At 31.9% G+C, this 27,513-nt stretch overlaps 2 protein-coding genes and 1 long non-coding RNA gene across 4 annotated transcripts in view; 1 reads left to right on the top strand and 2 right to left on the bottom strand.

Annotated features, from left to right (window-relative positions):
- LOC126737348 (zinc finger protein 84-like) overlaps positions 1–7,645 on the bottom strand; it is a 55,708-nt gene extending 48,063 nt beyond the window's left edge. The window contains exon 1 of one of the 2 annotated variants that reach the window (XM_050442210.1): positions 7,121–7,645. In XM_050442210.1, the coding sequence (XP_050298167.1) occupies positions 7,121–7,180 (60 nt within the window). In that variant the 5' untranslated portion in view covers positions 7,181–7,645. The remainder of the gene's footprint in view (positions 1–7,120) is intronic. The other variant, XM_050442209.1, reaches the window with a different exon arrangement.
- The window catches only part of LOC126737349 (macoilin-1), a 134,287-nt gene extending 107,223 nt beyond the window's left edge, over positions 1–27,064 (top strand). Inside the window, exons 10-11 of the mRNA XM_050442211.1 lie at positions 24,448–24,904; positions 25,076–27,064. Coding sequence (XP_050298168.1) covers positions 24,448–24,904; positions 25,076–25,511 — 893 coding nt within the window. The 3' untranslated portion in view covers positions 25,512–27,064. The remainder of the gene's footprint in view (positions 1–24,447; positions 24,905–25,075) is intronic.
- On the bottom strand, positions 4,892–7,097 carry LOC126737359 (uncharacterized). The gene is made up of 3 exons (XR_007661005.1): positions 6,321–7,097; positions 5,720–6,016; positions 4,892–5,668 (listed from the first exon to the last, which is right to left on the bottom strand). It is a non-coding gene; the product is annotated as an uncharacterized LOC126737359 (long non-coding RNA).
- Positions 27,065–27,513: the final 449 nt, after the last annotated feature.

Here is a 27,513-nt window from a genome sequence, read left to right as displayed (position 1 = left end):
CCATCATTTGTTCACAAAAATACATTCTCCTGTCAAAATCGTCTTCCGTGAGCTCCTGGGTGGGTATAATTTTATAGGGATGCATTTTGTTTTCTTTTAATATTCTAATAACTGATAAATAGCTAATATCGAGTACTGAGGCTGCTTTCCGAGTAGATGTATGTGGATGTTCCTCAAACTCAAGCATAACAGCCAATTTGGTATCCTCACTTATTGCATTGGCATTGTGTCCCTGCAAATTGTCCCTTGGGTTAAAGGCGGCAAATTTGGCAATTTTTCGTGAAATAAGCGAGCTACTTCCATTTGCGTCCGTGTATTATCTCCATAGCCAATCATCTGTAGAATTATTTTGTGCATTTCTGTTAAATGAACCATTTTTCTGGGTTGTAGTTAATGAAATTCAAACGACTATAGCACTGACGACTACTTCTGTCATGCAACATGAGTCAACATTAAGTCTGGCATTTTAAACCAAAGTAAACAACAATTTTTAGTTTTTTTTATTCTCATATCAATAAAAAGGAATGCTGAAATAGTTTTTGTTTGCTTTATCATTACCAAGACCTAAATGAGCAAGAACTATTAAGTGAGTTGTAGAGAATCTTGAAAAATAATTTTCTTTTATAATCTTATTTTTTGAATTTTACTTAATATTTCCGAAACAGTCGAAGATAGGTATAGGACATTGCATACAAAATATGTCTAAAATGATCTGAGGAATCTAAAAATTAATTAACATACAGGGTGTTATGTTTAAACTAAGCAAGTTGGTATTGACCACCGTTATCTGATACACCCTGTATAAAAAGTTTTTATGAAAAAAATGCGCAACTATAAAAACCAATCGACGTGTTCGAGCGTTTTTTCCGCTCCCATCTATTTATTAGCTAATTTATTCCATTTGGCTGACACACAATGTATATGAAATGGATGTTTATGTTTATAAAAATAATTCAATTATTCGATAGACCAATAGACCTGCACATGTTTATAATACACGTCGGCCAGAACTTCTCTTGCCAAATGTCCATCAAACTGCCTTTTATCAAAATAACATTATCTTCAATGGTTGTAGGATTTTTAACTTCTTAAACCCTGACATTACCAACTCTTCGAATATATATATTTTCAAAAGGACACTTAAGAGCTATCTACTTGGGAAAAACTGCTATAATTTAAATGATTTTTTTTTCTGTACAGGGTGTCCCAAATTCGAGGGTGACCATTGGGTATGAGGTACAAAAGTTCTTCTTTTCCATCTTGGTTTTCTTCAGAGCTTCGCAGTTTGATCATAAGAAAGAAACAAATTCACAAAAAGTTTAAAATTAGTGGTCAACAGCAGGATTATGATGAATTTGTATTGTTGAGACAACAATGTGAGTACTTAAGAGAGTTGTGCTATCAACAATACATTAATAAGGTGGAAATGAATCTCTCTGGCAATCCAAGGTACTTCTGGTCATATATTCAAAATAAAAGAACTGGTTTTAGTCTTCCCTCCAGAATGACATACAATAACAGGATTAGTATGAATATCTCGGATACTGCAGATATGTTTGCAGAATACTTTTCATTCGTCTATTCGGATAAGCAAGTCAATGACATACCATCTTTTGATTTTGATAAATCAATTTGTCTGAGCACTTTAACTCTGTCAATGCAGGATATTTATGGGGTTATTACTTCCTCTAAGAATAAGCTCTGCGCTGGACCAGATGGGATTCTGGCATTCTTCCTAAAGAAATGTGTTTGTGTTCTTATGAAACCAATACTGTTCATTTTTAACAAATCTCTAGGTACTGGTTCTTATCCCACTCTCTGGAAGAGAAGTTTTCTAAAACCCATTTTTAAGTCTGGTAGTAGAAATGAAATTTCCAATTATCGGGCTGCTTGTAACCAATCTGAGTTGCCAAAGCTGCTTGACTGCCTGGTCAGTCATAGGATTGCCTGGAGTTTTAAATCTTTATTTAATCCTGAGCAATTTGGATTTATAAAAAGCAGATCTACTGATGCTAATTTGGTGCTGTATGTCAACTACCTCTGCCGCTGCTTGGAGAAGGGACTTCAGGTTGACTCAATATATACAGATTTTTCCAAAGCTTTTGATCGGGTTAACCATGGGGTACTCTTGCAGAAGCTTAGGGCTTTAGGTATTGTGGGGTCTCTTCTTCAGTGGATCTCGGGATTCATCAGAGGTAGAACCCAGATTGTTAATCTTGGAGGTACATGTTCCTCTGAAATTTTGGTGCCATCTGGGGTGCCACAGGGCTCTCACTTGGGCCCTGTTTTGTTTTGCCTCTTTTTGATTGATTATTTAGTTTGGAAACTTGAAAATTGTCGTGTGCTAATGTTTGCTGATGATATGAAGCTATTTAGGCTTATCACATCCCTTTCTGATGCTGTGCTCCTGCAAAAAGACCTCAATTTGTTCTTTGATTGGTGCCACTTGAATAGAATGTCCCTTAATATCAATAAGTGCCATAAGATTACTTTTTCTAAGCAAAGAAACCCTATTGCTTTTCTTTATAAAATAAATAATGTAGCAATTGGTGTCAAAACAGAGGTTTCTGACTTAGGAATATTTATTGACCCCAGGTTATCTTTTAAAAGTCACATCAATCAGGTGACTGGTAGGGCAATGAAAATGCTGGGTTTTATCCAACGGTCTACAACTGATTTGTCTTTGTTTACTTTTAGATTACTTTATTGCTCTCTTGTTAGGCCCATCTTGGAGTATGGCTCAATTGTGTGGTCCCCGTCATATAACTGCTACATTGAGCAGATTGAAAAAACTCAAAATAAATTTTTAAGGGTGGTGGCTTTTAGATGTGGTTACAGGAGACAGGAGTATTACTATCAGTGGGTCAGGGATAACCTGAACTTACCCACATTAGAGTCATGAAGAACATTACTCGACTTATGTTTTATGCATAAGGTTTTAAATGCTACTATAGATTGTCCCAAGTTATTTTCTCTTTTTAAACTTAGGGTGCCTTCCAGATTGAATAGACAATCAGAAATATTTTCAGTCCCATTCCACCATACCAATTATGGCATTAATGAGCCAATTACATGAATAGCTCAAAGTGCTAATGGTCTGTCAGGACAGATAAGCTTTTTTGACTCTAGGATTACATCTTTTAAGGGGCAGTTAAAGAATATTATGTCATAGAGGCTTTGATTAATTAACTCATCTACACCTTTCATTGATTTATAGATAGTTTTGTATCTGAATATATATGTTTGTATGGGTATGCTATGTAACACTTTTGTAAATGGATTCCGTAAATAAATAAATAAATTTATTTTGGAACAAACCGAAATGCTAGAATTTCAAGTGAGCGATACTTAGAGGAATATCCCGACCGGTTGCAGTCGCATGAGAATTACTTTGCCAAACTTGATAAAAATTGGGTGCAATTTGGAGGCTTGGAAAAACCAAGAAAAAAGTATGGCCGGCGAATAACCGCTGCGGTAGAAAACCCAAGGCAACACACAGAAGCCCTGTTATTTACGAGGGAAGTTTAACTTCCGAAAGGTATATAGAATTGGTTTGAAAAAATATATTAAAATAATTTGAAGATGAACCTCTTAATATTGTAAGAGAGTTATGCTGGCAGCAGGATGGCGCGCGCCTCCCATAGTGGATGATTAGTCACAAATCACCTAAATGAAATATTTCCATATAAATGGATAGGAAAGCACAGAGCTGTGCAATGGCCTGCTAGAAGTCCAGATTTGAATCCTTTGGATTGTTTTTATGGGGTTACCTTAAAAATAAATTATTTTGCGATCCTATAACTTGCGACATAATTCAATTAAGGCGTAATTAAATAAGAGAAATTAGCTCAATTCCCACAAGGATCATTCACAAACAATTATTTAATACCTATATCAGAGAAATTTCGCGTTCGTTTTGTCTTAAAAATGTAAGTCTTAGTAATAATAAAGCTTTAATTATTAAAAATTAAATTATTTTTATTTTAGTCCACAGCTAGCTTTCATTTTATTAAGTTTAAGCGGCTAATGTCATTTTGTCATGGCCTACTATATAAATTTAAAAAAATCAAGTATTTTATAGCTTCAGTTTATATAAAATCAATTTATTTGGAAATCCCATTGATATATCTTTCTCTCTTGCACTCAAGGAGTTCTTGGGTAGTACTAGAAGGAGTAATCGGACATGCAAGTGCAATACCTCATTTTAAAGGCCATTAAAAATACTTTTTAAAAATGAGAAAATCCAATATGGCACCCATAAGAAAAAATAAAGTTGGTGATGATTGAAAAAAAAAGGAAACGTCAGATTAATTGTTTTTTTGCGTCATGTAAGACATAAAAAGTGGCAATGAAAAACTGTTTTTTGTTTTCCTATGTCTCTTTAAATAAAGTCGGTAGAAGGTAAAGACAGTTTTCAATTTTTTTCGGATAGCTGCGGAAGTATCTAGAATTTTAAAATTTTTAACGTCATTTTATTAAGCTCCAAATTGCCCAACTTTGCCTCCATTTAACCGACCCTGTAACTCTTACGGTTTCCGAGATTCCAATAGTCACCCTCAAATTTGGGACACCCTGTACCTATGAATAAGTAATAGGTACAAACTTAAATTTTATTTAAGATATTTGCCTTTTTGACCTTTTCTTCAGTTAAAGAACTGTATTTTGTATAGTGTGCTTGTGCTTTGTACTGATGAAATAGAAAGTTATTATTAGTATATAATTTTTCCCGCAAGGAATTTTGAAAAATTATTGTACATAAGATTTTGTCTTACATAATATAGCTCATTTTTTTCTTGTTTCTAATTGTGAGAAATGTATGCCTATAATGAATATCTTCTTTGAAGATATTCAAAAATTGGTTGTAAAGCAATAATATTAATGTTTTGCCCTGGCTCTCACAGTTACCCAATTGAAAATCTTTAGGAAATTGTTGATAGAAAAATTTGTGATGAAAATGATAAAACTTGGAGAAATATGCCAGATAAAATTATAAGCAATTTAATTCAGTCTATGGGTTGTCTATAATAGAAAAAAAAAAAAAAATAGCTTTGATTTTTGATCAGTAAGAAGCATATAATCAATATCATCAGGTTCAGAATAGCTGCTGTTGATCCTTTAAATAAAATACTTATGACTAATTACTAAATAACTGAGAATATAGAAATATTCATCACTGGCTCACAAGCAGTCAACTCAGCAACAGTTTTGACATTTTTGGGGTGATTTTGATAAAAGTCAGTTTAAGCTGAACATGGAACCCGATTGTTTGTTGCTGAACGCATGTTACTATTAAGTGATAAGAGATAACACTAACCGGCCCTAGTTTGTTTGGCTCTTGCAGTTAATAAGTCTTTTACAAATGGCCTATTTTTTCCTTGTCTTAAGAGGGCTAACATTGTTCCAATTCCATCCTATAGCATTGCTTCCTGTGCTAGGAAAGATTGTGGGGAAGCTGGTTAAAGTGAGGGTTGTTTCATTTCTCAACAGACATAAAATGCATGATCCGCATCAGTTTGGATTTTTAACATCTAGAAACACAAATGATGCTATGTTTGGATTTCTTCGGGAGCTGTATCTCAGGCTCAATATAGGTGACATTGCAGCTTCGCCATTCTGTGATATGTCGAAAGCTTTTGATTGCATGCACCATTCAACCATGTTATGTAAACTGGAAATTTATTGCTTCTGAGTACTCGCCCTGAAATAGTTTTGCTCTTACCTATCAGATCTTAAGCAGAGACTTTTGTTTAATGATGTATGTTCCTCTGTATTGCCTATTTCTTTTCGTGTCCCACAGGGATCAGTCTTGGATCCCCTGCTATTCTTACTGAACATGAATGATTTTCCTCAATTGAATGTTAGGGGAAACTTCAGAGTTTTTGCAGATGATACAACAATACTTTGGCATGACAGGGATCCTCCAATTATAGTATTGCATTCTAGGGGTCTAGTTCAGAATACTTGTTTCACTAAGTATTCTTATTACAAAAACAGGCACTGTGTGAGATGTGTTGTGCTAAAATTTGACAGTCATGTAGACCACTGTTCTTTAATTACTCTATCCTAACATGGTATTGTATTTTAATTCTGGAGACTGTGTGCCTTGTTCAGAGACGAATTGTATTTTACTCAACCATATATTTTTTTGGAGTTTTGTTCAAATATTTTTTATACTATTTGATTAAATGTTTATATATGTCCTACATTGGTTTAAATTAAGTTTACTCTCTATTATTTTATATGCAACTTAAAAGTAAAAGAATAATAAATGTGCTTTATGTATTGACTAACTTAGAAATTAGGATAGATTAGATACTTACAAATTAAGAGATAAGAGAATGGACAGATAAACAGTGAGTCCTCCAGTTGAACACCATGTTAACATTTGACAATGGTTACATGCTTATTTGAGTTTGGGTCTCTACAGGAACTCTCTCAAACTAATGACATATGATCGGAGATGTTGTCTCAGGAAGTGCACCATATTCACAAGCAGAGATATTATTCTTTTCAGAATTGGAATTAGAATGAAATCAAAGATTGTGTGATTTATACAACATTATAAATTTTGTCTGGGAATTAGATTAAGAGTGCTAGTAGATGAAAAATAGCTTATCACAAAAAATATGATTTTAAGTATGCTTCAAGTTAAGCTAAGGACTATCAAGAAGGCTTCAATATTTTTTTTATTTTTGGAGGGCATTGACACTCCACTTTATATGAAAGACAGATTTCTTCAGACCAGTCCTCTCCAGATGTCCTGTGAATGATAATAGATTTGTGAAGCTTTGTTGTAACATTTCTGTGTACTTAGTATTCACTAAAACCCTAACACAATTAAAAAATAAATTCCTTAATAAAAAGAAATTGACAACTCAAATGGTGTACTTTGACAAGTGAGAAGTAACTTGTCAAAGTGACTGTAACTATCAAAGGGGCTATAGTTGTCACACCTGCAATAAAGTTGGGAAATTTCTTCAACTGAATTTGAAAGAATTTTACAAAGGGACTTTTTTAATTAATTTAGTAAAATAAAAAATAACAATGAAGCAAAATGGCAGTAAGTAGGTAGAAACTTGGTTTTTCTCTTTGTTTCAGCTTATACCTATAAAATGCTTACGTCATTATTGGGATTATTCCCGTGGGCATTTTGTATATTGCCCTGATTATCGTTATTCATGTTCTCATTCACTGGCTTCTACAAGATTTCTCCAGAGCAAAACGCAAAAATCCCATTGTGGAAAACGTTTGTCCACCCAACGGCGTCGGGGGGACGCGAGAGGTAGCCATTACAAAAGTTCACAACTCAATTTTCGCGTTTCACAGGACAACCCAGAGTTTTTCCGATGTGAAAACTCACAAAAAACGATCAGCTCTATCGTAACTATGAATTTTTACCGGTTTCGGGGCACAGATATTGTTTATAAACGGGAAAATTCGCGTAAACCCGAAGAGTGAAGCGGGGCGCCGCAAACTTATAAACACAAAGATTCAATATGGCGTAAAATGGCGTTGCGGGACGAAGGTGACGGAATAGTGATGATTTTCATTATTTTTGGTTTTTCGGTGATCATAGCGGACCAGTAATGTGCAAAAATTAATAAAATTAATGTATATTAACATAAATGTTCATAAATTACTGTAATTACAGTATAAATTCACTTTAAAATTTAAAACTCGGCCTCCCCCCCTCGTTTTCGTTGACCACTCCTACTTGTGACAGATCAATATTACTCAGACCAATCTTAGGGGCGATTTTCGAGGCGGGAAAACTGAGGGATTTAAACTTTATTTATTTTTCATATTAATATGAAATGTTTTCAGTAAGAAAACTGAAATTTATTAAAATAATTTAACATTTTAGTAATGCCGTTAGGTTCCCGATTAAATATTCAACTATTTTTCTTAAAATCGACATTATTACATTAGTGTGCATAATATTTGTGTGATAGGCAACCAGCAGCAATCCATTTCGGAACAGATCACCAGAGCCGGAGTCTGGAAAAATGTGTTTTTGGGATTTTTTCAAATTTAATTTAGTGAATCGTGAATCTAATAATCTTATTATTGGAAGCATAACAGATAATTAATAATTTTCAGTCGTACAGGGGCAATGAAAACAAAGCAAGGCTGTTATTTCGTATACCGCTTACCTCAGGATGTTAAATATGAACCTCATATGAACTAGACGCAGATTTTTGTCAGACCAGTATCGACAATTGTGACAGTTAACAATTGCGGTTAGAACACTCATCGGAAAAAATTAATTAATTTTAATTTAAATTTTGTTCTTAAGTCACTTAGTTATTTTCTTATTTTATTGGGTATTACCTCACTATTTCAGTAAAAGTCAATTTAAAAATTACTATGTCATACGCTACTGAAAGAAAATATGAACTTAAATCTTTAACGGCACTAAGTTAATTCAAATGATTGAATTTCAGATTTGTTAGACTTAGATTGGATTGAATATAAAAAAGGTGTCATTAAATATTTAAGTTCATATTTCTTCTAAATATGTGAACAAGTCTATTTTCTCCCTCTTGTCAATAAATGAGCCTATGAAATAGTAGTTTTTAAATCGATTTTTACTGAAATAGTGACGTAATACACAATAAAATAAGTAAATAATTATGAATTCGCCATAACAATATGGATTTATTATAAAATTTAGTCACAAACACTTCGAGATACTCAATTGAACTAAATGAAATGTAAATACTCAGAATTTCTAAGGAGGCAAATTGTAAACACAAACAGCATTCCACAACAGAAAAAACTATAAGTTATAGTACCTACTACTTTCTTCTTAAAATGATAAAGTTAGAATTTACATTAACAGTTTTAAGCGATAAATCTTGAAAACATTCATTATTTCGACATATCGAAAAGAGCATTGATGACCATTAAAATGAGGTAGCAAATGAAGTTTAACCCCATTTTGAATGAAGAGGTGAAGTTCACCTCACGTAGGAGGTTAATGAGGAAGTTGAAAATAAAGCACAAAAAAACTTTTTTGATATAAAATTTTTTCAAGAAGCAATAAATCGAAGAAATCGTTTATTTAATTATTATTTGTTTATTTTTTCTTAACAATGGCTGCATACAATTAAAAAAAAGATGCATTGAAAAAAGAATTCAATCTCCTTTAAAATAAGGTATAACTTAATCCGTAATCACATTTAGGATTTTTGGGTTGGATCTTACTATCCCGCGAGGGGGTTGAAATTGCAATGCTGAGAGATATGCATAAGATCTTTCCCGCTCAAAATAAAAATCGACGAGTCAGCGATTTTGTTTGAACAAGCGGTATATGAAATACCAGCCTTGTTTCGTTTTGATTGACCTATCCTGTAGATATATGTCAAAAGTATATACAGGGTTTCCCGAAATTACATCGCAATATTTTACTAGCCGCATCTTTGTCTTAAAATAAGACAAAAACTCCATGTATAGGAATCTTGAAAAGTAAATCGTTTTCATGTAACATGGTGTTTTATAATTCCTATTGAAGATGGTTTTTTGTTTATATTTTCGAAACGCCTGGTCGTTATTTCTCGAAATTTTTATCGTATAATACTGTTATTGTTACTAACTGATTTTATGACACTTTATGCTTAAATGTATACGGGGTCGATTAAAATTAGTGGTCAGCAAAGATAAAAATGTCATAACTTTTTTTCTGGTCAATTTTTAATTATATGGAGAGTAAAATTAAAAAGAATCAACATTTTTACATGAAAAAGGTGCTCTTGTCTTATTTCGATAGGAGCGTCCGTTTTTGAAATAATCAGACATACATATTTTGCAACCTACAGTCATAAAGTATTTTTAATCACGTTTAATAAAATTAAAAGGTATGTTACAAATCATCAGGTATAAACATGTCATAAGACTATTACAAATACTTAATTTTAAGATCAAAAACTGTTTTCTTTGTTTAAAATTTCATTTCAAAATTGTTAATAATGTGTAAATAATTGAGAAAAATTAAAACAATTAACTTATTAGCTAAGAAAAAAAAAACTGAAAATACAAAAAAAAACAAACAAAAAATTTCTTGAAACCAGAGGCTTCTAATGAAATAAGGCAAAAGTACCGACGATAAAAATTTCGAAAAATAACGACCAGGCGTTTCGAAAATATTAACAAAAAACTATTTTCAATAGGAATTATAAAACACCCTGTAACATGAAACCGATTGACTTTTCAAGATTCTTGTAAAATATTGCGATGTAATTTCGGGACACCCTCTATTAAATAAAAAAAAAAAACAAAATTTCCCGAACTACCAAAACAATCTATGAACTATAAAATCAAAACCAACTTCAAATTCTATCCAGAAATGTTATTTAAAATTGTTAAAAACAAGCAATCCAAATTTTTGATCCATTTTGAAATATTAATACGTAACTTTTCTGGTAAAAAAAAAAAGTAAAAAAAACTATTTTAAAAGTAAATAAACTGAATGAAAATAAATCGATGCGAATATTTAAAAATTCGGTCTTTCGGATTAAAGCTATTTGAAATTAAGTCATATGTTAACTTATTTCCCGTATTCGAATTATTAAAAATCCCACCATCGCTATTTTTACCGTATGCTATAACATCCACGGCAATAAACCTGTATTCTGCGTCTACTATAGCCAATAGACAATAGAATGACATAGACAATAGCACTACTGAAAATGATTTTTTATAGTTAAAATACCAGCATCCACTTCTGGGAGGTGCTTGCCATCTATCGCAGCCACACGGTTAGAAAAGTTTCAAGTACTTTCAAATTTGTTTGCACAATACTGAAATAATTCTGTTGTGATTTGTGGCATAACTATGTTTCCTAGAATGTATATAGGTTTATTATCTTGTGTATAATGGAGTGTTCTATTCTAAAGTTAAAAGGCTGTGTCTTGTAGTCTCCCCTACTGCCAAAAACCTGAGCAACAATACGATACTTACTAATGCATTCTATATAAAAATATATTTTTTTAATATTTCGCGGTATAGGTAAATATAATTAAATAATATTACATGATTTTTTTAGCCGAGGTGTGTAAATAAAGACTTTAAGAGCCGCTTTTCAGTGAGCAGTAAAAAAGAACAAAAAAAGTAGATATTATGAATTTATAAATCAATGATATATTTATTTTAGAACGCATTCAAATGTTAGCCAAATACCGCAAGAGGAAATTAATGAAGACGATGAGGTGGATACTCAAGTGAAAAATAATACACAAAGCCAAAGAGGAAACATGTGTAAAGAATACTATGCCGAAAATAGTTTAATCTTCCGTCTTCCATTTCACTGTCAAAAACACACTATCTTGTTCTTCAAGCATAGATACTCAATCAAGACCATCATCCCATGTTACAAGTGTCCAGCGTTTTAATAAATTCAAACCTATAGCTACAAATGCTGAGTCAATACCGGAAATTTGAAAAGAATAGGTTGATGAGAAAAAACCTAACCGCTTAAAAAGGTGGATCAAAGATTCAGTAAAACCAATAGTAAATGAAAATAGCCTACTAACAATTGTTTTTGTTTTTTATGGGCAAAACTACGGCTACATTTCCCCCATTATGACAAACTACAGTAAAAAATAAAATGTTTCAATCACAGTAAAAAATAAATTGTTCAATAGTTAATTCATACGAATTACAAATGCTGTTGAATTCTTCCTTTTTGATAACACAAACTTCTAGTAAGTCAAATACTGACTCCTAATCAACCACCAATCCAAATTCATGAAGCTGTACCACTTCACCCAGCAATGGAAATTCTAGTATAGACCTCGTATATGTAATAGACCTCGCCATTTTTTTTGGTGGAGAATTATATGATTTTTAGTCTGTTTTCTTAGGACTATTTTGTTATCTAGTCCTTGTTTTTACAATTTTAGTCAAAATAAAATCAGCTTTTTTTTCGTTAAACAAAAAACCTATTATCCTGAATCTAACATTTTAATTTATTAATAGTTTTTTTTCTTCTTGATTAATTCCTATCACTTAAAAATACACGTTTATACTAAATAAATTAATCATTTGCTTACCTCAGAAAGACACTTAGTCAATGGAATGCACAAGAGATCGAATAGTTGATTAAATTTTTCTGAGGATATTCGATAGTACTTGTAGAACTTCTGTTCATTTTGCTGTAGTCGCCTGAAAAGTGTATGGAATTCGCCTTAATTCAACATTGCACGAAATATGTCTTTTTAAGTTCATGGCATAGAGCTGCGAGAAATATAAAATCGTCTGATGAAGATGAAAACATTTTGATGACCGGATCAAAACTATGTGCCGCGTATGTAGTCTCGTGCTGCTTTGTGCTGCCCTGCTCTGCACCGCGCCACTTGATGCTGCTTAGATGGGAATTGGCCTTTAGTTTACCCTTATTCATACTCTAGTTTTTCTGTTATTGCAGGGATTTTAAAATGGCTTATATACAAGTACTCGTAGAATCTCAACGTTTGATAAAATCGCTATATTTGAATGTACTATAATTCATATATATTAACCTTCATTATATCTTCATTAACAGGTATTTTAATACGTTCAGCTCCATCCTGTTTTGTGTTTAGTAAGAAATAGTCCAGATAGTTAACATTTTAATTATGTCTTGCGTAGTCCAGAAACCATGTAATTCTGGCTACGTAAGTATAAGTACCGAGAGTCAGAGCCGGATTCATCTTGGTTATATGTATATGCTCTGCTGTTTTGCGAATAATAAAAACTAAAAACCTAAAAATATCTAATATAAAATATATAGAGTAAGGACAAGTTTGGGTTTAAGAAGGTGTATGTGCATGAACTGAATATGATTGACGGACTCTCAATCAATGAAATTCTTATATAATCTATTATTGAACTCACTGATTATCTGCTACTATAATCAGAAATAATTTTTGAAAACTCGTCCCTTAATTCTTGGCGAAGTTTGCCTAATAATAGGAGCAAGTCTTTTGTGAATACATATCGCCAAAGGTAAACATATCATTAAATTGTTCTTGTGTAAGTGATGTTAAAACCGGATATTGTTTAGCTTTTAGGCTCTTCTCATTTACAAATCGAGTTTTCGTTGTATCAGCATCTACCAACAATTACCTTTAAATAATTATTTAATATAGCGCAGATCACGCAACAAAATGGTTGGGATCATTCCATCTTCATCTAAATGGTGCCTACAGCATCTAATATTGTCAGGATATAAAATTCTCTTATAGAAAAGTGTGTCAGAAATCTGGAGTGATGCATTTCGGTAACTCTTCTTGCCATGAAATATTATTAAAACAGTTTAAAAAACATTACGAGCATTTTGTGCGATAGATAATTTCAAAAAATACAAATTAAAATTGTAAAAATTCTAAATTAAAATATTTAAGAAAGTGTGTTTATAAATTAATATTATTGATTGTAACTTTGTATCTTCTATGCAGTATAAGCAATTTTGTTTATGGATTTTTTAATTTACTGTAAGAATGAACAGTTTCAAATAAAGCATATTCTGACTTATAACAAAAAATATATATTATCTTTAACTTGCATAAAAATTAAAAACTTGTTGCTGAGGATTACATGTACTAAAAACTAAAAATCTAGTGAACCATTAAAAAAATTATTAAAAATAATTTTTGTCACGTTTGGTTGTCGAGTGATTCTTTAGAGTTTGGCAGATTCTTTAGATACCACAACATATTATAGTTGTTATAATTTTTATCAGATAACACAGTTAATAAGTAAAATGCAGTTGATTTTTTGGACTAACGGGGATATATAAGAAATGCGGTTTAGTTTTTGGTTTTATTGTTTTATTAAAGTCGAAATACCACTTACCTTAAATGTATCATGCGTTTTATTATGGCTTTTATGTCTTTTAATGTTGATCATTTCTAAAATTACTCTTTTCTTATAATTTTATTGTTTATCAAATTATATTGTTATTCAAATTTAAAATTATATAAAAAAATAATGAATTTATTTTTAGAAATGGGTACAGATAACAAGTTTTTAGTTTAAAGTTAATAATTATTTTGAAGTTAAAAAACGTTAATGATTTTATACGTTTAATTAGAAATATTTATAGTCCTATGGTTGGAACCTTTGGTGTGAAGTTTTTTCTGATTAAAACTCAGTTTCAATCTTCTCCCGAAGATGCTAACATCGTTAGCGAAACTCGTGTCGAGAGTAAAAATAAAGAGTTTTGGTTAGTGGTAAAACTTTCTCGTAGTTTGAGAAATATTTGTATCCATTGTAACGCCTTGAGGATGGCCTAATTTATTAGTTTGCGAAATTAAAATTAAAAAGCCTAATTTTATATGACCCAACATCCACTTCTAAGGCGAAGAACGTCTAGAATTTCTGGGTCAATGAGTCTTAACAATATCAGTTTAACTAACCCTGATGACAGAGTCAATGCATTTACCGACTTTTTTGGTAATGTTTTTAATCAATATCTACCCTCCCCTAGTTTATTTAATGATGATGTCTTTTCTCAAAATGTGTGCTAAATGCTCTTAAAAAACTTAAAAACAAAGAAACTTCTGGTTTTGATGGTGTGCCATCCTATCTGTTGCGTGATTGTACCTCTGCATTTGTGAAACCTCTCTGTACTATCTCTAATTTATCTATTTGTACAAGCACCTTTCCTAAAGATTAAAAATTTGTCAAAATTTGTCCCATCTTTAAATCTGGAGAAAAAAATCTGGTGGAAAACTATCGTCCGATTTCCGTACTATCAAACTCTTTGATTCAATATCAAAGGTCTTTGAAATTTGCCTATATGATCTCTTTCACCAAGTAAAAGATTTAATTTTACCAATCCAGCAGAAATATTTTTTTAGAATATTATAAGATTAGGTTATGAGGGTCACTAATATGGAATAGTATTCCATATTAGTATCCCATTAAGAATACTAAAATAGTGATATTTTGTTGCTATAAAATCATTTTTAAATTTGCTTTTATACTAAATAATATATCAATAACAATTATTGTAACTAAAAAAAGCAAAAAAAAGTAATAAACAGAAGAGAGGCCATTGTTAATCTATTAAATCTTGTGATTGTACTAGAAACGGAGATTGTACTCTCCATTAGAAAAAGTTTTATATGATGAAATAGAACTATGTGATTTTTTTTATTTCAGTATGGCGTCAAAAGGTAGTCGAAAAAGAAAATGTTACGAAAAAAATGATATGATACAAGCAATTTGTGCTGTTAAGGAACAGAAAATGGGGTACCTGCCGGCAGCCAAAACTTACAATGTTCCCAGAACAACCCTTTTAGACACTGTCAGAAAAACGAAGATCCAGATATCTCTGCTGAAACAAAACTAGGTCGACCAACAGTGCTTACAAAAGAACTAGAAGATGAACTTATAAGGTACTTCATATGGAAAGTAAGTATTTTGGTTTAACCAGAAACGACATAAGAAATATGGCTTATCAGCTTGCTGTTAAAAATAATCTGCCAAATCCTTTTGGCAAAGAAACAGCCGGAAAGGGTTGGCTTAGGCTGTTTATGAGACGGCACTCAGATACATTGTCATTTAGAAGACCTACAGGCACATGTTTTGCTAGAGCCAAGGGCTTTTCCAAAGAAAACGTTCAGTCATTTTTTACTATCTTAATTTCTTGCCTCCGAAACTATCGAAAAAAATGAAGTTGAAAAAATGATGCTGTTGTCCCTCTTCCAGTACCTCAAGATGCTGAAAATCCGACGCCACCAACAAATATTGTAACTCCTGAGATGGTCTCGCCTATCCCAGTCATTTGTAAAAAAACCAGCCACCAAGGACGAAAAGCAGGGAAAGCTGCCGTAATAACTGCGTCACCTTACAAAACAGAATTGGAATCATCCGCAAAAACATCTGTTTAAACTACATGAAAACTTCAAGTTAAAAAACAAATTGGGCCGAGTAAAACAAGCTTGACTGATTCCGATACTCCCAGCACGTCAACGGCCATCTCATCAAGAAGTCAAGCTAAGCGTAAGACAAAAAATTTGGGATACAGTTCAGAAAAATCAGTAGCTCTTCTAAAGAAGACTTTGTGGCAGATGATGACTCAGATGATTCATTATAAATTGGCGAAAATGGTGAAAAAGTTCCGGATGTTTATGATAATCCAGAGTGCTTGTTTTGTGGTGGAAAGTTTTTCGAAAGCAAAAAATCCGAGAAACAGTGGATACAGTGCAAATCCTGCAACTCATGGTGTCATTTGCAATGTACCTCATAAGTATCTGGCCTTTATATTATTTGCGATTTCTGCCAATAGATTTAGTATTTAGTTTAGTTTTCTAAGTATTCCATATTTGTGACCCTATTTTTAAAAAAAGGGAAATATTAATATTTTAGTTTTTTCATTACGATTTTTGAAACGTTTTTTTTTTTACAAATACAAGTTATAATAGCTTAATATAACATGTTTATAATTACTTTTAATATTTTTGTCTTAAAAAAAAAAGTTCTTATAATTTTGCAGTTTTAAAAAAAGTATTCCATATTTGTCGCCCTTACTCTACTATATTTATACTAACCTGCAACTATATAGCATACCATCAAATTTCGTTTTTCACAATGAAAATATTAAGTTGTTTACTTGAGAAATTCAAGGCTACAAAACCACAAAAGCCAAGTAAAAAACCACTTCGCAATCAAAAAACATATATTCCATTTTAATCTTCAAGAAGTGATTCCCATCCCAATTAACACTCAATCCACGTCCCTTCCTCGTCCTCTGCACATTCTTCCTCAAAACACGATCATCAAACTTATTAAAATCAAGACCAAACCAAAAATAATTAACATTATTCTTCCACTACCTGCGCATTACGTGGTGACTACCACATATATAAAACAATCGAGCGCCAGTTGCTCATCTACCATAACGTTTCTCGATTGCACACAAACACACGATGCTCAAGATCATTTTTGGCGCGATAATTTTTTACGCCGCGACGATAGACGTGTCGTCGGCAAAGTTCCGCGTGATCCGCGAGTGGAACTTTGTGAACTTCACCTGGCAGAATGCGAATCAATATCGGGACGCATTTGAGAGTAAACGTTACATACCCGAAAATGTGATCCTTGCCGGCATTAAATACTTTGATCATTATTATTATTTGACTTTACCGAGGATGAAGGAGGGAGTGCCGGCTACTTTGGGGCGGATTCCTGCCGGTGCGACCCAGGACACCGCTCCATTGATAACGCCGTTTCCTTCGTGGGAAATGAACCAAGAGGATGATTGTGATGCCCTTCAAAATGTCCAGAATATCGAGATTGATCCTAAGAAAGGGCAGATGTGGATTATTGATACAGGGCGAACGGATACACTTACGAAAAACCCGGTGACCAAATGCAGTCCTAAGTTGGTCATTTATGATTTGAAGAAAATGGAAGTTGTCTTGAGCTATAATTTCCCGGCTAATTTAGCAAGTTCGAATGGGAGTTATTTGTATGATATTGTGTTGGATAATACGGAAGGGGGATATGCGTATATAAGTGATAACGGAGGAAGCGATCCAGGTAAAAGGAATAATAAAGGAAATGGTTTTTTAAATTCAGAATATACTGAATAAAAATATTCATTTTTTATGAAAGGTGGATTTCGCCAAAAATACATATTATTGAATTTATTCATCTTTATATTGTTCAATAGAAGACAATGCGCTTCTAGCCCATTTAAGTGGTCCTTCTTTGGTGTTCTAATTTTTTTAATTATAATTTTTCAGGCACCCTGTATAACTAAGTGCCGTTTACCGGTTTTCCGGTTGCCCAAATATTATTTCCACAAGTAAACCGTGTTGTCATAACGGTCACAAATGCCATTTTAAACGATCCTATATAATTCTAGATTAAGTACCTCATATTAATTAATAAAAACCACCGTTACATACATACATTTATGACTCAAGTGCTGTTAATAATATACCTATTGTTACGGAGGGTATTTTACTTAATTTGAGTTTAATTAGTAAACAAAAGCTAGAGCTCGTCTCAATAGATTTATTGTTGGTTTTTTACTATTTACTACAAAAGACATTAAATTGCGGACCTTTTCCCTAGAGTCCGTCCGCCATTTTGACAACTGAAAATTTAATTTTAACGTCAAAAAATAGTACTGCTTATGTAAAAAACATATGGGACACCCTGTATGTTATTGTATTTTTTTATTTCTGCTACTGAAATGCCAAGAAATTTAATAGGTTGCATGATATACTTTGATTAAACCGTTCTGGAGAAATTAACATTTGAAAATTATCACTTTTTACACTTTAATAGGCTGTAGTGTCAAGACTGGTGGACGTAGAAGAAAATGATTTTCACTTTGTCATCCTAACTTTTCCTAAGGGCTCTGTAATAGGAAATACCTAATACTCTACCTAATTTGTGATTTTTTGTTAGTTCTATTAAAAATCTTTATTTTAAATAGGATACTCTATACAAAATTCGGTGCAAATATTTTAAGAGCGTATTGTCGGAGTCAAAATAAGACTTTTTTCAGCTTCAAGCGATTTGCGCGGGCTGTAGCTCTGAGGAGGTGCATTTTAGGACACATGTTTATAGGAAAAACAAGTCTTATTTTAACTCCAGCAAACTGTTGAAATATTTGCACTGAATTTTGTAACATCTTATATATATATATTTTTTGTTGTAATTTTATGTTATATAATTTATATTCTACGTGAAATTTTAAGAAATTTTCTGGGTCACATGACGAGATACTTTGATTAAGCAGCTGTGGAGATATTAACAGTTAAAGACCGTCGATTTTTATTTTGAGGAGAAAATATTTTGTGCATATTATTAAAATTTTAATTCCCTCGCGGTAAGCTCTAACCCCGAAATCTTAAATGGGTCAAGTGATATCTTATTTTAAAGGTAATTTAAATCTCTTTCAATGCATCTTTTTTTTAATTGTATGCAGCTATTTTTTGAAAAAAAGTTTATTTAAAAAGCGAATGCCCTTTATTAAACGATTTATTGCTTCCTGAAAAAATTTTAAAGCTAATTAATTTTTATAAGGTAAAAGTCTTTGGTGCTTTCTTTTTAACTTCCGTCACTAACCTCACGCATTCTAACTTTATCATTTAAAGAGAAAAGTAGTAGATGCTAGTTTTTTTTCAGCTGTGGAATCCTGTTTGTGTTTCCAAATTTGTATTTTTTCCTCCTTAGCAATTTCGAGTATTTACGTAGTTTATTAATTTTAATCTAGTATCCCGAAGTGTTTCTGACTAAATTTTATTTAATTCTAATATGGGTTATTCAACTGCAGAAAGATTATCGCTGATTAAGCTATATTACGAAAATGATAAATGTGCTATAATGTTTCATCTCAGATATTTAATCAAATGAATTCTGGTAAACATGTTCACTGAAAATATATAATTGATCTGTGGCAAAGCTTAGGGAGGCAGGATAAATTTCAAACCGAAAACCAATCGCTCCAAATGGAATGAACCTATGGAAATTGCTGTTTGGGGCAACATCAATTTGGACCCTACATTAAGCACTAGCTTTCATCATTAGTTTTTAAAAACTCATTGGGAAAACAAATTTAAAATTTTTTTCTAGGTGTAACTGTTAACCGTCACAATTTTCGATACTGGTCAGATGAAAATTCATATATGTATATTACATTTCGTATCTTTTTTTTTGTATCTTCGATCATAAACGTAGAAAATTTTTCTTTATTTTGTTGCACTGTTGAAAAGAGAATTTGATGACTTTAAAACTTGATGATTTAAATTGAGGTATCACAAGTTTAACCCTATTTTAACTTAAGGGATGAAACACACCCCTGTGTGAGGTTAGTAACAAATTTATTATTAAAATAAAGCACAAAAAAGCTGAAAAGAGATTTCAATTACCTTTAAAATGAGTTATCACTTGACCCTTAATCCCATTTAAGTATTTTGGGTTGGAACTGACCCCCGCAAGGAGGTTGAAATTGCAAAGCTGATGATATGCACAAAATATTTCCCCATCAGCCTTGTTTCATTTTGATTGGCCCACCCTGTATGTTATTTGATTTTTCAACTCTTCGTCCACATTTATTAGAAGCTCTTTAATCTCGCTTATGAGGTTTTTGTAAGTTTGAGCGTAGCTTAGAAACTAATGTAAAAATTACAGTTACTATCATCAAAATGGCTTAAATTATAATTTTGCACTAAATTTTTCATGAATTCATTAATTTTGCATTAGGTATGGATGTACCTAACATTTTCACTTAAATTGGGGCATGGTTTTTACTATTTGCTATTGATTGACAGGGTGAGAAGGGATCTCCTTTTTTCTCACTGCAGGTGTATCAATACCATAATCAAGAAAAAAAACACCTTAACCCGAAAAAAATACAATTAAAATTGCAATCATGGACGAGCGTCTATATCTAGGTAATCTAGATATTATATCTAAGGTCTTCCCATATAAACCTTATTAACCATATAAAACAGGTGATTCAGTAACTGGTAGTTATTTTCTATGACTTGTTAACCTTTATACCTGAGTATTATTTTAACATTGAATTTTTGTTATATTACCGTTTCAAGGCGGTGACCTTTTAGGCAGACATAATACTTTGGTCAGGACTATTTTTATTACCCAAAATAATTGGAATTAGTACTCTCCAATGCATCATTTGAAGATATGCCTCGTGCAAAGAAATCAGTGATGAAGGCGTAATATATAAATATACAATTAATATCCAACCTTGAAAACGCATTTTATGATCATTTTTCACGGTTCGGATATGCAGGAACAACAGATTTATAGTTGCGTAATGATAAGTTTTAATTATTCTGAATTAATTACCGTTTGATTGGCACACATCATTTAAAAAATTGTTGGAGAAAAAACTTTTGACCAACTGCCCAACGATTGCCTTTACAAGTAATTTAATCGAAGTGTAAACTTGATCGTGTAAATGCACTTATTAGAAAAACGTAAAAATGTCTTGTAATTAAACGTTATTTTACAATAATTAAGTTTAAAAAGTTTCCTTGGCAACACATTATTTGTAGTTTTTTTTAATATAGTTTTTTTAGTGATTCATGATATATTTTGAACACCAGCATCAAAGTTTCCTCTGGTAGAAATATCAGAATTATTGTAAGATGTAACTCGAAATAATTATTAAGCTATATCTGATTATGGGGGTAAAAATGCAAAAAAAAAACATAATAATCTAATTAAGATAATTAACAAAAAATATTTCTTATTATCTTATTTTTTGACCCTCATGCTCTGTCTCATTTTTTTATCATGACTGGATATTTATATCTTAATCATGTAAATATTATTGGATTTTTCCGCCACATAAATTTTTATTTTTAGTACAATAACTCAAAACAATTCAGAATTCACTGTCAAAATTTTAATATAAAATGACGGACCAACGCCATATTTAATTATTTTAAAGGTATCGTCATCTATACATTTTTGGTTTATCTATGATCTTTATAATGTTCATGTTATATTCAATAACCACATACATAAAAACCTAATACAAAAAAACAACATCCTCCTATTTGTACATGAACAGAAACTCATAACAATAACGATTAGTGTCGATATCGTTTTTGAATTTATATATTTATTGCCGCATGTGCTTGACAAAATAACAAAAATGCTCGACCATGAAAAAACCCGTTTTCCATTGTAATTTATTTATGTTCGCTTTTGAGGATGAATAATTTTAAAATTATTCAAAAATGGATTATTTTAAAGAATAAAAAGTGCAAAATGGTGAATTTTCTTGTTGGTGAAAAAATAATTTATGGTGTTCAAACTTTTAACTCCTTTGGTTTAGAAAAAAATCAAAGTACAGCTGTGATTATAACTTTTCATCCCACACCTGTATTTAATAGAACCTTCGTACAAAGTATAATAATTTTTGTTAGTTTAGACTTTTTAGTTTAATCAGGATATTTTAAAAATGTAAATATTTTTTTGAAGGAGAATTTACAAATGTCTGCGGTCACTCACCATATGACCACGTTTTTTTTTAAATGTTAAAGCTTGGGTTGGTAATATTTAAAATTTGGTTTCATTATTGAATTACCCAGGAAAAAGAAGCTGAAAAAGAGTACCGTGTAGTAGCGATTATTTGCATTGTTGACAGTTTTTTTTTCCAGGCCTAGGTAAGAAATAACTTCAATTTTATTTTACCTTGGAAGAAAAAAATAGCTGACAAGAGAACCATGATAGGTTTACTTTAATTTTTGACGAAAAAATATTGATTTCGAAAATTTGACTTTGCCCTTGAATTACTCATGAAAAAGTGGCGAAAAAGAGTACCATATTGAGAGGTTTACTTTAATTTTTGATGAAACAAATTTTATGTTAGTATCTAAAATTAGATTTTACCATTGAATTACTTAGAGACTAGTAGGTAAAAAAGAGTATGTACAGGGTCTTTCCCCATATATTGATCCCCCCTACAGGGGTAATGCGAAAAGTTAAAAAAAAATTTAATACAATACTTTTGGGGTTTTACTTTCAATTTTTGAATCCGATGTGAACATTTTTTTTTTCGTTTAGAAACGTCACGTAGAAACGTCGTTTAGAAAACACCCTGTACATGACTTCATAGTTAAAAAGAGCCGAATTTTCTGATTTCAAATATATAAACTATATATACTATATATACTATGTTTTATTAAACCGTTTCGGAAATATCGGGCTCCAAACTTAAAAAAAATAATATATTGAAGATCTTGGTAAGCGCTGCAGTGTTATTGTTTGACATTTATTAAAAACTATTGTCATTTCTTGTTGGTTGAGCCATAAATGTTAAAAAATGCCGTACAGTGATGAAGAAAAATGTGACATCGTCCGTATATTTTATAAAAATAATAATAACGCAAATGCCGCCAGAGAGGAATATCGTCGAACCTTTCCTTTACGTGCCATTCCGGCAAAAAATACGTTTAAAAATATAGAACGAGCATTTTGCATCAGGAAAACTCTACGAAGAAAACGTCGGACAGTTCTTGTCGATCCAGAAGAAGAATTACATATTTTGCTATATTTCGAAGGTAGGTAAGTTTTTACTAATTTTTTAATACATTTAGATCTACGCTATCATGTTCGGGCCTTTGTCTCCCTCAAATTGGTCAAATTGGTGGAATTTTGTCAAGAGATGCTAGTGCTAAAAGAAGAAGATAATAACTTTTTAAAAAAAAATTTGTGGACCGACGAGTGCATCGTTACAACCGCGGGCATTTACAATCGAAAAAATGTTCGCTTTTGGTCAAGACCAAACCCCCGAATATCAAGGGTTTTTTAAATTAAGTTTCAAGGGCGGCAATCTCTACATGTATGGTGTGAAATTTAAATGACTAGGTCATAGGACCTATTTTTTATAACGGCAACTTGACGGGAGAGAGATACCTAGAGATGCCTACTTATCAAATTGAAGCTAAACCTGAAGATCTACCCATAAGGCAATATGAGCAAATAGTTTGGCATCAAGATAATACCCCATCGCATAATTTGTTACCTGTTTTGAGATTTTTAAATGAAAGACATAACCTGTGGACTGGACGAACTGGGCCAATTCGTTGGCCCCCAAACAGTCCAGACCTGACACCTCTTGATTCATTTCTGTGGGGTTACCTGCAAAATAAAGTTTACGAACAGAGAACTGAAAATGTCGAGGAGCTCCGCAGAAAAATTATTAACGCGATAGATCATATCAATCAAAATCATAGACAATTTATAAGGAATACAATACACAAAATTGAGCAGGATTATATAAACTGTATTGATAATGGTGGTGGTCATATAGAGCAGTTATAGTTATAATTACGTCTAAATTAAAGTTTAACAATTGGTAAAATAATGTATCCTTGGCAACAAATGATGCTAAATATCACCTTAGTAATAATAAATCTGCTGTTTTTATTGTTTCTACTCAATTCATTTATCTTAAAAAAAACGCCACACAATAACAATGCAGCGCTTACCGAGATCTTCAATATATTATTTTTTTTAAAGTTTGGAGCCCGATATTCTTGAAACGGTTTAATAAAACATAGTTAAACTATATATATTCGAAATCAGAAAATTCGGCCCTTTTTAACTATGAAGTCATATACAGGGTGTTTCATAAGAAAAAACTGATCATCTGTCAAAATTTGACATTTCTAAACGAAAAAAAAATGTTGACATCGGATTCAAAAATTGAAAGTAAAACCCCAAAAGGTTTGTATTAAATTTTTTTTTTTGACTTTTCGCATTACCCCTGTAGGGGGGGTTAATATATGGGGAAAGACCCTGTACCATATTGATAGTTTTATTTTAATTTTTGAAAAAAAAATTGATTTTAAATTCTGGGTGGGATATAACTAAAATTTTATTTTATCATTGGATTACTCATAAAAAATTAATTGAAAAGGAGGTTTTTGATTATAAAAAAACTTTAAAATATAAATTTCCTTACAGGCATCATCGTATTCTCCCAAAAAACCAACAAATCCTGGAAAATTCGCCACTCTCAATCAATGCGGGCCGACCCCCAAGCCACCAAATTCAACGTGAACGACATCACCATGGCGGTCACCATTAACATCGCCAGTTTAGCCTTGGGCCCGAAAGTAAAACATAACAATGGACAAATCATTCTAGAAGAGGATAGGGAATTATTCTACACTCCGATGTCCTCTTTGCACTTGTACAGTATCAATACAAGCGTCCTGCGAAACGAAGAATTTGGCAGTTCTAATGGAGAATTCCAGGGCAATGTTAAGGATAACGGTTTGAAGAGCTCCCAAACGGTGGGGATGGTCATGGATGATAAAGGGGTGCTGTATTTTAGCTTATTGGCTGCCAATAGTGTTGCTAGGTGGGATAGTGCAACGGATTTCCAAAGTGGACAAAGGGTTATTGCTAGGGATGCTAAGTAAGTATATAGATAAAGGGTTGCTTATGAATTGAAGTTAGATTTTTGGAAAGCCTTTGACTGAGACCCAGAGAGTAAAGGGTAAAAATTTAACGGTTTCTGCCCTATAAGTTAAAAAAACACTTTGCAAACTTATAAGGATAGTTATTAACGAAATAATTAATTTTACAGATACTTAGAATGGGTGAACTCGATCTGCTTTGACGACATGGGCAACCTCACTCTCCTAGTAAACAGACTCAACAGATTCGTCTACGACAAAATCAACTTAACCGAACCGAATTTCCGAATCATCGCAGCCCCCGTAGGCGGAAACAGTTACTTATACGACGAAAACTACAGCTACGAAAGCGCCAATGCTTCCTCCAGTACAGAAACGATTACTCCGGAAACTTCTGTGACTGTTGCTGCCGATCGTCGATCTGATTTAGAAGACGAAGGAAAGAAAGAGACAAAACCTGAGCCAGAAGCGCAACCGCAACCTGACTCTGCATCTACTACTTCTACCCCAGTTACAACAAGGAAAGAAGACGTATCTGGTGTGGCAGAAAGAAAAGCTTTGGGCATCTTAACGTTGCTGATCGCTGGAATGCTGCTAACGATGTGACTTTGCTGGGTAAACAAATGTGATAGTCTGTGTTAAGGAATTACGGGGGTGGCACTGTAAATATTGTTTGGTTATGTATAGTGAAGGTAAGAACTGTTTTATATAAGTTTATTGGATGACTATTATATCATTATTATAAGGTGGCTCCGTTGGGTCATATAGTTAAATAGGGGTTTATAATTAGGATTCTCAGAAGTTGTTGCAAATGTTTTGAGGTGCTGGGAGATCAGAGTGTTAAAGTAGAAAAGATTACTTTTATATTGTTTTAATTATAAATTAAATGCAAAAGGCCTTTTTTCATATACAGCATCCTGTATATTAAAGTCGCAATTAGTAGGTTTTTTAAATAGAAGTTGTTATAAATAATTAAAGTTTTATTCATAGCACTAATTTAGGAATGATTAGTATGGACCGCCCTGTATATAAATATGGTTTATTGTATTTTGGACATCAAGAAGAAAGACGAAGGTTATAAACTTTCAATATATTATCATTGTCAAGAAGATAAAAGTAGAAATATCGTGATATTCATTGCTTAGATAAATAATTTAGTACTTCCAGTCATATAAAAAAACAACCATCAAAGGAGAAAAATAAAAGAGAAAGAAAAGATATATATTTAATTTTTTTAGTGAATTAAAAATCACTGATGAGATGAATATATTGTCATTCCAGGAGGAAGACTTTTAGAAATCATATAAATATTTTATCATTCGTAATCACACATTTTAGGTTGACTACTCTTAAAAATCATCGCTGGGATAAATATTTTTATTATTTCGCAGCTAAGAAAATATTTTTTTAAAAACCCTGGGAATCACCGTTAAGATGAATGATTTCTTATTACAAAAACTTATGATTTCCAAGTTAATAAAAAAATATTAAAAAAAAATACTACAAAAACCTAAAATGGTAACAAAAAGAAACAAAATTAAAAGGAGGAAGAAATTTTTAATAAAACACGATTAATTTTCACGTAATATGAGAATAGACAAATTTATTTTGATCGAACTTCATCAAGTTTACTCTCCTCAGTTTCTTATGTACCATTAAGAAAAATATGTTCATCCACTTTTCCATATTTTTACCATCCATGTGCAAAAAGTTTTGGTCATGATGGGTGTGATTTAGTCATTTTCAACCAACAAAGAATTCAAATTATTAATTAAAACTTTTATAATTTTAATAAGAATATTTACTTTTATCCTAAAAAAACTTAAAACGTCAAATTTTGTGCAATTTTTTATTTATGTCAAAACTACTCAATTTAATTTACTAATTTATCGCATTTAAACCTATAGGCATAGTGATAGATCCAGTGGTTTTGCATACATTTTACTACAATCGCTAATGTATACCTATATTAAAAACAAATTAAATGTTTTCATTAAAAACTTTGCCCATATCATCCAACTTTAACACTCTGTATATCCTCAACCAGCAACATTTTATTATATTATTGTTAGGTTCTAGTCAGATTTATCATTCAACTACAATATGTTATTTTGTTAAACGTAGATTGGAATCACAATAAAATATTTTTAGTAAATTAACTTGACTACTTAAAACCCCCCAACAACAAAATAAATCTGAAAAATGCGCATTTAATTTTACGATTACAGGAATTATTCATCTGCATATAAAAATGCACATAAAAATTGTTTTTATAATAATTTTATTATTAATCTTATGTTTGTCACGAGCTCGAGTCGATAATAAAAATAAATTAAAAAAACAAATATACATATACGTTACATTAACATTTTAACCTTGATTATTTTGGTATCATGGAATACACATGGACGCGAACTAATTAGCGGAAAGCTGGTAATATGTAGTAAAAGTAAAGGCTAATAAAAATACATAGACTTATATTTATTTCAGTGTTTTTGCTTTTGAGATTTTTTGATTGAGCTTTAGTCAACAACAATATTAGCGAACCTTCGCTAATAACTAAGCCTTCGTTACTTGGTTCAGTGCTAAGGACAAGTTATGCGTAGAC

This window comes from Anthonomus grandis, chromosome 6 (assembly GCF_022605725.1).
Source record: "Anthonomus grandis grandis chromosome 6, icAntGran1.3, whole genome shotgun sequence".
Classification (NCBI taxonomy): domain Eukaryota; kingdom Metazoa; phylum Arthropoda; class Insecta; order Coleoptera; family Curculionidae; genus Anthonomus; species Anthonomus grandis.
This window is presented reverse-complemented; position numbering and strand designations above follow the sequence as displayed.